Below are 15,136 nucleotides of genomic sequence, written 5' to 3'. Positions count from 1 at the left end.
TATTAAAAAAAAAGACGGAGATGGTCTGGGGGGAATTTTTTAAAACTACAAATATTTCCCAAAAAGTATTTTTTTTAAATAAAAAAAATAAAATTTTAATTTTTTTTTAATGGGAGGGTCGGGTATGGGTAGGGTAAGAAAAAAAAGTTATAGGATGAAGTAGAGTTTTGGAAAATGTTTTCCTTAATATTGGAAGGAAAGTTATTTTCCTTTTAAATTTGAAGAAAATGAGTTGATTTTCCAAACATTTTTAAGTCAACTAAATGTGGAAAAATTAAAAACTGTGCATATCAAACACACCCTTAATTACACACAAGTGGGTCCTGTCTTTCGCCTCTTCCCTCTTTCATTATTTTTATTTTACGGTAGGTCCTGCCCTTGGCCTCTTCTTCTTTACTACTATTTGCAAGTATAATATAATATGATTGATTATTCACTTAAAATGATCAGTAAAATATTTTATAAACATAATTCACCCCGCTGTTCTCATTAATTTTAATTTAATGAAGGGTTACTGAATCAAGCTACATCGCTGGTAGTGTTTCTACAATGAACTAAGCTAAAAATAAAACAGAAATCCCGTATACCAATAAGTACATACCGGACATTTTATTTAACCGCCAAAACATTAGCTACTAAATATATCTAGTCTACTTAAAGAACTAGTCAATCTCCATAACTAAACCAATCTCCCCCTATATCCATAAATAAATATCTAGTATATACACCGACATTAGATTTGTCTAATGTATGTATGTACAAAATGCCCCCCAGGCTTGGTCATCATCAAGAAAACAAAAGACTTGCAGCAGTCTCAACTCAAAAACAATTGCAATAAAATCCGGGTGCATGAACATAGCCGCCTACATCTTGTGGTGTAAAATGTAAAAATTTACATCAATTATTGTCCCGACGACTCTTGTAGCCTTGTGCAACACAACATCCCTATGGATTCCAGGGCCTCAAGAATGGTTTGCCCATCGAATCATGGTACCCTGGATTCTGAGTAGACATGCTCGTCCATCCAAGACCATTGGGTTTAAGGCCGCTAGGACTTTCCTGGCTACTCATGTAACTAAGGGAAACAGCTTGCTGCTGTGAGGCATTGCTCGTTGTGGGAACTCCCACGCCTATCTCACCATAGTTCCTTGAAGGGATCAACCGTTCTCTTGAGCCTGATACATTATACGAGCCACTTTGATGCAGTGCGTTACACTCAGATAAAACACTGTACAAGCTCTGATCTGAGTTGTTTACACTTCCAATGCTCTGAGATGGACCACCAACACCTCCTAAAGTAGACCAGCTCCCACGGGCATGATTCTCTCCAGAGAACCAATTCTGACTTAACAAGTCTCCACTGCTTAGATGAGTTTGAGGCGGTGTCGACACATGAACAGAATTGATGGCCCAATCTTGCATGCCAACATTCAACTGTTCATGCCTAGGGAAAGAATATCGACTTCCATCTGGGTATAGATTCCCCTGAAAGTTCTGATGCATGAGGAGATCATTCATCCCCTTGTGTCGTAGCTCAATTGGTAACTGCACATGAAGCTGCTCCCTAAAATGACCAGAATATTGACCTTGCTGCACCATCAGATTGGTTGCTGGTTGGAAGTCCAGAGGAGACTGTCTCTGCTCATGGTTGTAAGATGAACTATCTGGATCCTTGAAAAACGGGTGGAATATTTCATTCCTGTTCTGAGGGTATGAACCAAAAAGAGAAATGGCACTGGGTTCTCTGGGCAACATATCCCTCCCAGCATCCTTTCCTGTTGGGACAGCTTCCAGATTAATAAGACTAGCGGCTCGCTCTTCAGTAACTCGAGGATGCCCTAATGACAACTCCTCGGCAGAAGAATATTCATGACTTATGGGAGTGGCACACCCATAAGAGGCAGCTATGCTAATTGCTGGCCAACCATCACTGGTAGAAGCAAGAGGACCCCCTTGATCAACAGGAACATCTACACAATTCAACCCTTCTGGATACTCTGATACAGTTGGGGAAACTTCATCTGCCTGCTGGATTATATTGTTCTCGTTAGAATCCAGCTTAAAGTGACCTAACTGATTGCTCTCATCAAGTGAAACATGATCAAGTTCCTGACTGAGTGAGACAGGGAGAGACTCGTCATCATAATCAGTGTTAGCTGTGCTATCAGGAGTTTGATCATCAAATAAGCTTGCAGACTCTCCTCCCTCCTGATCCTGACAATCATATAACCAAAGAGTTTATTTGAATCTTATCAAAGAACATAGGAGAGCTTTTAAAAAAAAATCTTCTCAGGCAAATTATAATAGAACTAAAAAGTCTCAACTGAAGTTTCTGCCACTCATTTATTTGTATTTAATGAGACAGACCTTCCAGCATAAACGAGTTGCTAAAAATTTAGGTTAAACCTTTTCGACTCAATACAATTCTTTTTCTATTAGTATAACTGACCTCTGGCTGTATAGGAAGCTCATTATTTAGCATTTCTCTTTCCATTTGCTTTTCGATCAACCCATCAGATTCTTCCTTACCCTCATGCTGATCAACCTAGAGCAAACTAGGACATTTTAACATTACACAACAAAAGAAACCATCTTCACTTCAACATACACGAGTTGGTAAGAACTCGCCTCTATACATTTGTTTTCTATTAGTATAACTGACCTCTGACTTTATAGGATCATTATTCAGAATTTCTCTTTCCATTTGCTTCTCGATCAACCCATCAGATTTTTCCTTGCCCTCATGCTGATCAACCTAAAGTAAACTTGGACACTTAACAATTAAACAACTAAAAAAAACATCTTCCCTTCGACATACACGAGTTGGTAAGAATTTGCCTCTATACAATTGTTTTTCTATTCTTGTTATAACTGACCTCTGACTGTAGAGGAAGCTCATTATTTAGTACTTCTCTTTCCATTTGCTTCTCGATCAACCCATCAGAATTTTCCTCGCCCTCATGCTGATCAACCTAGAGCAAACTTGGACATTTTAACAATTAGACAACTAAGAAAACCATCTTCCCTTCAACATACACGAGTTGGTAAGAATTCGCCTATTTTTCTATTAGTATAACTGACCTCTGACTGTAGAGGAAGCTCATTATTTAGTATTTCTCTTTCCATTTGCTTCTCTATCAACCCATCAGATTCATCCACACTCTCATGCTTATCAACCTAGAGCAAACTTGGATATTTTAATAATTAGGCAACTTAGGAACCCATCTTCCCTTCAACATACAAGAGTTGGTAAGAATTATAGGGGAAGCCTTTTCACGTCTGTACAATTGTTTTATATTGACTATTGGTATAACTGACCTCTGACTGTAGAGAAACCTCATTATTTACTATTTCTCTTTCCATTTGCTTCTCTATCAACCGATCAGATTTTTCATTGTCCTCCTGCTGGTCAGCCTAGAGCAAACATAGACAATTAACAATTAGACAACTAAGATGAAGTATCTGGAACTTCCATTAGAAAAAGCAAAAAGAAAAAAAAATGTCAGAAACATTGAACCATCTTCAAAACCGATTCCTCAAAAAAGTTATGAGATAACCCTCATTGACCCCTCAAAGACAAAGGGGAGAAAAGCTAAAAGTATAAACCTCTACTTCCATTGAGAGTATAATTTCTGCTTCTTTATTATCAGTTTGTTCTGCAAAGATCCCATCAGAGTTAGTTCTCTCTTCTCCTTCTTTACAATCAGTTCGTTCTGGAAAGATCCCATCAGAACTCATTTTCTCTTCACCCTGATAAACCAAGTAAAAACAAATCATCAGGTTATTCAAACAGATTCTCTGAACTTGGATGTATAAGATAAGATGCACTCCTAAGACAGACCTTAATTTGGGCATTCAGTTTTTGTTCCATTTCTTGACCTAATGATATTCTCACTTGCAATTCTTGTGAACGTCTCTTTATCCATTTTGCAAAACCAGCAGGGACATCCCTATTTGCCAGCTGCAGCCTGTACAAACACTCACTAAGAACTAATGTGGAGATCGATAATACTAGAAGAAATGTTTTGCTCCACAAACTAACCAGTGATCATGTAATTTTTGACGTTCTTCTTCCTCATAAAATTCAAATGGCTGTACATGGAGATTTTCCACATCACCTAAGACATTGCTCAGAGACCTGGGTTGTATGCTATTACTATTATGCTTCATGCTGTTCTTAACACGTTGATAGTGTTCTCGACTGACCTGAAATATGATGGAGAAAGGAAGGATAAGAGGAATGGGGAAACTATCAGCCACTGGAGACGAGAAAATAACATAAATTCAATGAATGTCAATAGTTTGTACAGAATTTGCACACATGAAAGACTCAAATGAAAAGCATCCCATGTAAGAACTCAAGTGAAAAAATGGCTGGGTCAACATCTTGCTGAATAATGGCTGCAACATGTGTGATCACCAAGTATTTAGTGAGAAAACAAACAAATTCAAGATCATTGGAATATTTTCAATAGACTCTTAAGATGTTCCAACCAAAGCATAGCCACCTTAATATAAGACATGTTCTTTTAATCAGGTAAATGTATACCTTAATATAAGACATGTATTTGGCACCATCGCTGTGTTGGATATTCCGCTTGTTTAGTTTTTCTCCTTTCCTGGATCTTGCAGCCATCTTAGCTCCATCAGGCGAACTGCCATATGTGCCTTCTGTCAAGCCCTTTCTGAATAGCCAAAGAAAGGCATGTGACTGTTATGACCCTTATAATGGGAAAAAAGCAATTATCATTTAAGAATTACACAAATATACATACAAACAGAATTTTTAAGTTATAATGTAAGATCAGTTTATCTTTTCACCTTTGCTTCTTACTTTAATCAATTCTCTTCCAGCTACTTTTATCAAGCAGATTTTATTGATAGCCAAGAAAGTTAAGCTCACCCCCAGAACAACAATATCAAGGAGAAATAACAAAAACAATTGTTGCAACAATCTCCTACTATGGCATAACTTAGTGCAGTTGTCAACAGATTTCAATATTTCTTCTGAGTTATCCCAAGGTAGGGATGAGGACTGTGTACACTCTACCTTCCCAGACCCCACTCGTGGAATTACACTGAGTATGTTGTTATTGTAGAGTAATCCTTTATTGGCAGAATATATCAGGTTACCGTAAACTTGATATATTTTATTCAGTGCACCTCTGAACTATTTTTTATCATGATTATCCCCGGAAACTTGCAATTTGATAGCCTCAACCCTCCTTGATGAATGTGTCAAAGAGCATGTATCCACGCTCTTTAGGCTCTTGGGATTGAAAAATCAAAAAATCAACTTCTAAGAGGGGTATTTTCACCCGTTAATTGCCGCAAAATCATATAAAATGCTTTATTTGTTCCAATTCTGTATTCTTCCTAATAGATACAATGCACAATTATCACAACTTCGTATTTCTTTTTATTTCCTCTTTAGATGCAATGGCAGTTAGTTTAATTATGTTTTTCTTCTTTATTTTGGGCCAAATCTGTAAAGATATGGCTGAAACTCTATTGTTTTTTTTTAAACAGCTAATTTTGTATATTTCTATAAATGATTCACAATTACACAGTGCTCCCTGAGTCTGGTCCCTATTTACAACAAAAGAACTCTAAGAACCTGCAGCTATTCTAAAACCTAAAATGGTGTCTAGTATATCCAGAACTTCTACAGCTTCTACAGAGTAGGATAGTCTACACCAAAACAAAAATGCAAATTAAAGTTCATTTTTATCTGTTGAACTGTGTTGCTCCTATTCTCAAAGCACCTTGAATTCCTTTCTTTCCAAACTGTCCACCATATGCATGCTAGTATAATTCTCCATCTTGCTCCTTCTCAAAGTCTCCCTTCCTGCTTGTTCCCAGCTTAACAAGGTTGCTGCAATGTTACCTGGCATTATCCAAGTGATTCCTCAGGAAGCCAAAAAAAATCCTCCATACTTGTCCTATTACCTTGCAGTGGAGAAAGAGATGTTTTACAGTCTCAGTTGTTTCCCCGCTTAAGCAGCAATCTGGGACATATAGTTATCCCTTTTCTCATCAAGTTGTCTGAGTGAGGACAGCTTCTCTAGACAGAAGCCATACAAAATCAAGAGACTTTGAAAGGAATCTTTTCTTCCAAATATGATTCTAGGGCCAGCATTCAATCTGATGACAGGTATGGTTCAAATCTTTGTATGCTATGTTCACCTTAAAGTTCCCACTGCTGTGACCAACTGACCATCCCACCAGAGTTTGTCAAGCCCTTCCTGTAAGCCACCCCAAGTCTCCAGATAAGTGAAAAAGGAGTTCACCCTAGTCAACTCCCAAAAAAAGAAAGTTTCAACCGAAATAATGAAGTTCTAGCTGTGTATTTCTTTTCATTCTTCTGCAAATGCAATGACGACTTTTCCCAAGTAAAAAAGAAACAAGGAGAAAAAAGGCTATAACCTGGTAAAGTGGGACTCACTGACTCACAGTAAGGAAGGGGGGCATAAGAAATCTCAGTTTACATAACAGAAGTCTGCTTCAAAAATGGGTATAGAGATTCAGTATGGAAGACTTAGCTCTATGGAGAAGCAGATTCATAACCTAAAAGTATGGCTTAATGAATCAGTGGATCACTAGAGATGTACTTAGCAGTTATGGTTGTATTACCCAACTCACTCCAAGATACAAAAGAACATCTACCACAGATTGGCAGTTGTCTTGCAATGTAAGAACATATACTCTTTGTTTTCTGCATCCTGTCACATAGCAAGCATCTTGAGCAAATCTGAAACCTCTTCTTTGTAGGACGTCATGAGTTGAGCAAGCTCTTCTAACAACCAACCATAAGAAGCATGAAACTTCGAGGAGAAATTTGACCTTCCGTATGAGTTTCCAAGGCCACAAAGCTGTCAAGGAGGCTACATTGTTTAGATTCCAAAAGGCTTACTTAACTGAAAAACTCCCTTTGATGCACAACTTACAAACTTGTCTATCTATGTCAGTTGAGCCTTGAGGTGCTGAGGAGTTCAAAACTTGTAACATGCATGAGACTCCATCAATTTCCCAATCATTTAAGGCCCTCCCGTGGATAGATTCTCCATATCTGTGAGAGTGAATTTTTTTTTGTAGGCTTAAGATGTAAAGATAGGGAATTGATCTTTTAGATTAGTTTGTCCTATCCAAAGGTTATTCCAAAAATCTGTCTTCATTCCAACCCCAACCCCAACTCTAATGGATATGTTAATGCTATAGTTAGGCAATAGCTTCTGATAATGTCTTCCACACACTACCCCCAAAGGCCCAAACTACTTTTGGGCTGCTTAGCAGTTGGAAGGGAGTGGGTAGAAGAGAGGCAGATGAAGATTGGTGGCTATGAATCCCAGCATGTGTATGGTGGATAGTGTGGAAGGAAAGAAACTCAAGTCATCTTGAAGATAGAAGCAATCACATACAGAAAATTAAGATGATCTGCTCCTTTATTTTTGGTGTAAACAGGACTAACGGGGGTATAGAAGACTTGGTAGATTACATAGGAAAAGTGAAAAGTTCAACTTTTCACTTTTTGGCTCTTTCCAGTGTCCTTTTGGACCCCAGTTTGTAAACCCCCCTTCCCATCACCTTTTGGTGATGGATTTTTTTTTTTTTTGAAACTGATAACTTTTTGTATTCCTCAGCATTAAGGGCTATGCTGGCCACCTCCAAAAAACTGTTACAAGAAAGGGAAAAAACTAAAAAGAAATACCTACAGAGAACCTATGAAGTCCACTAATTGGAACTCCTCTTCTATATCCTGTTCTTTACACCAAAAACCTAAAGTAGTAATTACTTTCCATTTGATCTTCTGTATTGTGATTTATGAGTATAGTTTTGTTTTAATTTTTGTATAAGTATATGAATATAGTAACTTTTATCAAAGAAAAAACAAAGAACTTTTTTCCAACTGTATATTTCCTCTATTTCCGACCAAATCTATTTTTTTTGAAAATTATTAAATGGAGTCTTAGTTGTGTATTTCTTTTTATTTCTTCTAAGAGGAAGTTTTAAGTACCTTAAAAGTCTATTATCCAAAAAGATGGAGAGATTGACGACGATGTCACACACCGTATTGGTGCAAGGTGGATGAAAAAGAGGATCACATCCGAAGTATTGTGTGATAAGAAGGTGCACCAAAATTTAAGGATAAGTTCTACAGAGTGGTGGTTAGACAAACTATGGTGTATGAGCCAAAGAACTGGTCAGTCAAGACTCACACGTTCAGAAGATGAAAGTTTGCGAAAATGAGGACCCTTTAGGTGGAGGACAAAATGTGGAAAGCAAGGTTGAGATGGTTTGGGCATGTGAAGAGGAGATGCACAGATGCCCCAGAGGTGTTAGAGGGTGGCTATGGATGGTTAATGAAGGGGTAAAGGTGGGAGAAGAAGTATTGGGAGAGCCGGAGAGGTGATCAGACAAGATATTGTCCAGTTTAAACTTACTGAGGACATGATAAGAGGTTGTGGAGATAGGGTAGAAAATTAGTAGATAGTAGAGTTTTGTCTCACTTATCCTTCCATACTAGTAATCGCAGCATTACTCTTGTAGTTACTAGTCCTTAGATTTTTGTTACTATTTGTTGTTTCTCGTAAGTACTTCGATTAATACTCTTCACTTACGTTATTTCTTTTCCGCACTACTTTGAATTGTTTTTCAATGAACCAAGGGTCTAAAGGAAACAGCCTCTCAACCACCAAAGTAGGGATAAGGTATGTGTTCATTCTACCCTCTCCCAACTCCAACTTTATGGGACTATAAGGGGTATGATGTTGTTGTAGTTATGCAACGGCTATTTGTTCTAACTTTATTTTTTTTTGGGGCCAAATGCAGTAAAAGGAAGTTGCTAGGGCTCCATTGTTTTTACTCAAATAAAAAATTTCAATACAAAATATTTGAGTTCTGACTATGTATTTGTTTTTTTTTTCTTGTCTTCTTTTTTTTGGGCCAAATCCAGATAGAGGGAAAAAAATTGGCCGACACTCTTAATACTTTTAGCTAAACAAAAAAAATCAGCCTAACTAATGGAGTTTCAATCAAGTTGTTTTACAAATTTAGCCTGAAAAAAAAATGACTCAAACATTCATAAGTTAACAAATTAAAAATATAATAAAATATGTTATTTCAAAAAAAAATGCCACATTCACAGAAAAATGTGTGGCAGCCCATGCCCATCAGGTGAGATTGGTTAGGAGAGTCGAGGCTATCGAAATGCCAAGTCCAATGAGGTCATTAGTGACTAGACAAAGTTTGAGTGCGCACTTGATAAAATGTGTCAAGTTTATGAGGGGTTCCGACGTATTGTGCCTCATTTTCTTAAATAAACCTAGAATTTTTTTTGAAAAGGTAGGGTAACCAAACGAAAATAACCTAGACCATAAGATAATGAAAGAAAACCACCTCAATATTCTCTCCACCATTTCCTCTTCCGAGTCTTTACAGCTCTCCAAACTTTCCTTCCATAACTGCAACTTCCCAATCATACTGCCACGAGAAGTAGAATGTAATGCAAACAATAAAATGTTCTAGAGGTTAAGAAAAGTACAGTTGATAAAACTGCATACTTGTCATGGTAATTTTGTAATTCCATGTAATATGCCTTCTTGTTAGACTTGAAACGCTGCTCCTGACGCATAACATTATCAGGGTGAAAGCTACCAGAACAAACCATCTGACCCCTGCAAAGATGCCAGAGATTTTGATAATATGAGATTCTCAGACCATCCATGTGAAGGGTTAAATCTCACCTGTCCCAAATAAATGCAAAGGTAGGCCTGCATAGTAAACTATAAATGGAAACAGAAAAGTACTTTCAAAGGTAGATTATCCCAATGCTTCAACCATAGCCCAAAATCTCTCCAATCAGAAGTATTAAGCACTTGAAAATGAAAAGAGTTAAAAGTATCTATACATGCTATGCAGAAAGGATATGCTTAAAATATGGACGTGTGACAGCTATGGCTCTGGTACAAATGATCATGAAACATACTAACTTATTATAAGGTAATGAGAAAATACATAATTACCCCATTAAAGTAAGACTTGTTTTTCAAAAGAGACACCTGAATTTTGTGGGGGTCCTAGTACCCCATAAACAATTTAAGAGTGTTATAAACATCCCACTTTTCGCCAAACCTCAATTGCAAGAAAAAAAGTGCAATCACGCGCCAATTGTTGTCTGCCACGTATTAAATTTGTTTAACTCTTAATTTTTAGTTTCATTTTCATTTTTTCTAATTTATTTCACTTTATTTTCATTTTTTCCTCTTTCTTCTTCAACCTTCATTACTCAAACCCTTTGTTCTTTGCTGTAAATCCTCCAATGGAGCTGCCATTGCCGCCTTCGACATAGCCTCCATGACGCTTCACTGTTATAACACTATTTCCGCCACTAAATATCACCAAATTATTGCTAAATCTAGATTAAAATTGATAAAATCACTATTAAATTAAAAATTAATAATCAACCCAATCTACCATCTTCTTTCTAGCAGTATTACAATAATGATGCAACGGAACTCCATCACAATAGATTATTTTTCTTAGCATTAAACATCAATGAAAAATTATAAGTAAATAAATACAACCAAATCAATTCAACTCTCAAGTTACTAAAACAAGGTAATAGAGTTCAAGTAAATAAATACAACCAAATCAGTTCAACTCTCAAGTCACTAAAGCAAGGTAAAGGAGTACTATATTCAAACCAAAAATAAAAACAAAAATGGAGTTTCTTAATACTCCCAAATCAATCGAATAATGGAGTTCATATATTTTTATTTTTAAAAAAAATAGGGATAAAAGGAGAAAAAGGAACAGCAAGAAGCAAAGACAAGAAAAAAAGTGATAAAAAAGGGTGGAGTAAATGGCTCTTCTAAGTTGAAGAAGATAAAGAAAAGGTAATTGGATTTTTGAATTTGGGTGAAGAAGATAATGGAAAAGAATGAATTGAAAAAGTTCAATTAAATAAATAAAAGTAAAGAAAAGAAAATAATATTTCTAATTATAAATGTTAAAATAAATATTTATTTATTTTTTTGGCTTAGCTCACTCGCTATTGGCGAGTGAATTACACTCTACCTACCACCTAGGCTTATAATGGGATAATAAATTTATTATAAATAAGAATAAGGGGGTAAAAGGTCCCCCGCAAAGTTTAAGTGTTTACTTAAAAAACAGGTCTTACTTTAATGGGGTAATTATGTATTTTCTCTAAGGTAATCTATGCTAACCTCTTTTACATCTTGAGGTGTTGATTTAGGGATATTTTTCAGATAGTTGACACAATAGAGTAAGAGCTTGTTTAGATTGACTTAAAAGTTGGTCAAACCTATTTTTAAGCTATTTTTAGTTTTTGGGAGTGTTTGGTAAAGTTAAAAATAACTTAAAAATAAATTTAAAATGACTTAAAAAGAGTTAAAAACCAAAAGTAGCACACTCCCTACTTTTTATTTTTTAACTTAAAAAGTCATTTAAGTTTGACTTTTTATTTTTCGACTTAAAAGCTACTTTATTAAGTCAATCCAAATGGGCTCTAAGTTATAAGGTCAATAAGTGCACAATTACGTACCTACTTAAATTTGATCCTTAGAAGAAACTTGAATGACTGGGAAATTCCCTGAATGATTGAACTTTTCAAGCTACTGGAGAGTTTCCAAGGAATCCAAACAGGTGAGGATTATTTATGGTGGCATGGGTAGAACAAAGGAAGACACAGGGTGAAGGAAGGATATAAACAAGCAAGTCTTCGGGAGAATCAAGAATTTAAATGGCCTTGGAAGCAAATCTGGAGAGTCAAAGTGCCACAAAAAGTGCTATGCTTCACCTGGCTACTAGCCAATGAAGCAATCCTGACATTGGACAATGTGACCAAGAGGGGTATATGTATATCTCTATGCAACAGATGCTACTTATGTGGTAAGGATATAGAGCCAATAAGACACCTCTTTCTACACTACGATTTTACTGATCAACTGTGGAGATTTTCCTTAATCTCAGAGGCATTTCTTGGAGTATGCCTAGTAAGATTGATGAGACTCTTTTCAGTTGGGAGGAGGCTGGAGTTGGGGCTACAAACAGAGAAAGATAGAGGATGATCCCTGCTCGTATATGGTGGACAATATGGAGAGAGAGAAATGATAGATGTTTTGAAAATAGGAACAACAACCAGCAGGAAGTCAAGCTTAAATGTATTTTGTTGTTTTGTTTTTGGTGTACAAATGTTTATTCCAATGAGACTGAGTCAATCATAGATGTTTTAGGGTCTATCTAGATCTTGGTTTAGCATTGAAAAGACTACAACCCTTTTCTTCTTTTGTGTAAATATGGTTTTTCAGTACTACCTTAGTACTGACTGAAATACAAATGTTACTAGTGTCAAAAAAAAATTACGTACCTGCTTAACAAAAGTCCATAGAAGCAATACACAGGTGATAAGATAGAACACGCCCTACTAAGAAAGTAGAAAAGAGGTCTCAGATGGTTAGAGAACTGCAATTCAAGGCCAAAACAATCACACGGTGCTAGTTCCATAATCAGGAAAGCATATGCTTCTCCAGACTCCTAACGTGAAACGACATTTGGTAATATCAGAGACTAGATTAGGGAAAATATTTACAGCCAGAGTGTGGGAGGTTGATTGCATGTCAGATTAGGTTTTATTAAAAGTTAAGATGTGTGGTTCCTCTAATTGGTCCTATGTAAATGCCACCTGGCATACTAACAATATCAAGATACTACACTATTTAATAGCAATATAGGGATGAGGCACATATACAGCTGATACATTGGTGTATTATGATCCTCATAATCCATTTATTCAACCCATTAAACAACAATCGACGTGTCATATTATAATCACACCAAACTACATCCACAAACACTAGGAACCCTTTGTTCATCTCTTTTTCTCCATGAATCTCTCGACCTCTCGTTGCATCGTTAAAACAATTGCTCCACAGTCTATAATTTCCAATCTCATCAGAAGAACATGATGCTAAAATCAGTAACTCTAATCTCAATTTAATTCAAAAGCATATCCTAGCTTTCTTTTATTTTATTTTTATATAAAGGGAACTATAATTCCATCAAAATTTGATGATTCCCTAAAATGAGAAAACCAATCCAAGTACTGTCAGATGGAAAACAAAATATCAAGAGCCCACCATAAATTCTACAGTACGAAGTAACAATAGAAGTCACAGGAACCTCAACTACAAAGTTCCGAATTTGAAAAAACAGAAAAATTGCTGAATGTCAAACATATTGAGATATTAAGCAATGGAAGACTTGCCACTTAAGAAATTGATTTCCGAAGTGAAAATTTTCCTCCCCCAGTAATTTATAGACAATATCATCTGGTCCTGACCCTTCTGGCAAAAATTGCGTAAGAAATCCTCTCTCATCTTCTGACAAGTTTGCCTGCCAAACCTAAATCAATTACCAGAGAGTAAGATATAAGGGTAACTATACCTTCCAATAACAATTATTTAGCATACATAACTTGATAGACTGTTACCTTGTGGGAGAGGACCTCACTTAAATTATTGAGTTCAAAAGTTTCATGAGGTAGAGTAAAAACATCAGCCAATATGCTATGGTGATGTGAGAGAGAATCCAAAAAGGGAGTCAATTCTCTCTGTGAAATGCCAATTTGCTCCTTCTTGGCAAGAACACACCTTTTTTTGTCATCCCAAACCAGAGAAACATTGGATCTTAACTTCAAATTATATCTTGCTAATCCCTGCTTCTTCTTCTTCTTCAGTCCATGGGGGTCCAGAGGACAGTCAATATTGTTGATAGCACGTAGACGTTTCTTCCACTGATCAGCCACCATTGTCAAAGCATGCCAAAATAATTACCACTACAACATAATCATGCTCTCTCAATTTTGATCAACGAGACCGTCTCTATGAATTGTAAGTCGAGAACTTCTAAAAACAACATAAAAAATAAGTAAGCTAACTTTACAATTGATTTGAAAAGATGTGTTCAAGAGCATCAGGGGTCCAACTACCCACAACCTATCCTTATTTGTAAAAGAGAAAGGTGGAAATTGGCATACAATCAAGTACACTGGCACGCAGATGAGGTAAAATCGTTTGTTAAAAGCAAGTAGACAGAAGAGGCAAAATACAATAAATAAACAAGCTTCATAAAGTACAATAGCTCATTGGCATGCCTGTTCAATTAAGGAAACAAGTAAGATATTTTTCAGTGACCCGGTTAATATATCTTTGTAGCCACTAGCCAAGGGAAGTAGATCAAGTCAACTTTCAAAGATCAAAAAGATTAAGATTACAGTGAGATTACTGTAAAGGGATAATCATACAATCCTCGCTCCATTATCAACCTCCAACTAAAAAAAAAATTACAACAGAGAGATAATGACACGCAGAGTTTACAAGACCGAAAAAGTAGAAAATATAAGATTAATAAGCAGACACAGTAAATTGATAAAATTTACTATATTTAAGAAAGCAAAGAGAAGAAGTTGTGGAATACCCAAAGCCCAAAATAGATATCAAAGAGACTGATTGTATAATTCTCGCCAGGGTTTCAGATGCGAGGAAATCGAATTGAAACAACATAGGGTTGTGAAGGCTCTAATTATGTAAATCACAACATGAGAAAGAAAGATGTAGAAATAAAGCCCTAAAATCCAAGAACCTGAAACAAAGTCGATACAGGCGGCAGCAATGAAGGGCAGGCGTCCGAGGGTTGAAGCGTTATCCGATACTTCTTGCTCACGGCCTACTTTTTGCATTTTTCCATTTTTTTCTTTTTATTTTCTCTGGACCTTTTTTTCCCGCAGCGGATCGGATCTCCTATGTTTGGACGCAAGATGACCCGTTATGATTCGTTTGGTTCTAAAACATGTTTGAATTGATTTAAAAGTTAATCAAATCTATTTTATGACTTTCTAATAGTGTTTTTAATAAATATAAAAAATAAATTAAAATAGGTCAAAAATGACTTAAAATAAATTAGGGATTGTTTGACAAAGTTAAAAATAACTTTTAAAAGGTTAAAAATCAAAAGTAAGCATCTCCCTATTTTTTATTTTTTTATTTTTTGAGCAACTTTTTTTAAATCAATTCAAACGGACTCTAAGACAAGTTATTACTATTATTTTATATCA

At 36.0% G+C, this 15,136-nt stretch overlaps 1 protein-coding gene across 9 annotated transcripts; it reads right to left on the bottom strand.

Moving 5' to 3' along the window:
- Positions 1-674: 674 nt before the first annotated feature.
- LOC102589927 (uncharacterized) lies at positions 675-14,815 on the bottom strand. 9 transcript variants are annotated; one of them, XM_015307875.1, is made up of 15 exons: positions 14,665-14,815; positions 13,514-13,928; positions 13,289-13,425; positions 9,561-9,674; positions 9,397-9,480; positions 4,550-4,685; positions 4,043-4,206; positions 3,842-3,968; positions 3,607-3,750; positions 3,319-3,414; positions 3,108-3,177; positions 2,877-2,902; positions 2,663-2,755; positions 2,450-2,545; positions 675-2,214 (listed from the first exon to the last, which is right to left on the bottom strand). In XM_015307875.1, the coding sequence occupies exons 2-15, from the start codon at positions 13,829-13,831 to the stop codon at positions 946-948; spliced, it is 2,874 nt and encodes a 957-aa protein (XP_015163361.1). In that variant the 5' UTR covers positions 13,832-13,928; positions 14,665-14,815; the 3' UTR covers positions 675-945. The 9 variants fall into 9 exon arrangements, with proteins under 9 accessions (XP_015163361.1, XP_006338737.1, XP_006338739.1 ...); XM_006338675.2 differs by having other exon boundaries at positions 2,877-2,972; positions 3,082-3,177; positions 14,665-14,814; XM_006338677.2 differs by having other exon boundaries at positions 2,877-2,972; positions 3,082-3,177; positions 13,514-13,925; positions 14,665-14,814.
- Positions 14,816-15,136: the final 321 nt, after the last annotated feature.

This window comes from Solanum tuberosum, unplaced genomic scaffold (genome assembly GCF_000226075.1).
Source record: "Solanum tuberosum cultivar DM 1-3 516 R44 unplaced genomic scaffold, SolTub_3.0 scf00004, whole genome shotgun sequence".
NCBI classification, from domain to species: domain Eukaryota; kingdom Viridiplantae; phylum Streptophyta; class Magnoliopsida; order Solanales; family Solanaceae; genus Solanum; species Solanum tuberosum.
This window is presented reverse-complemented; position numbering and strand designations above follow the sequence as displayed.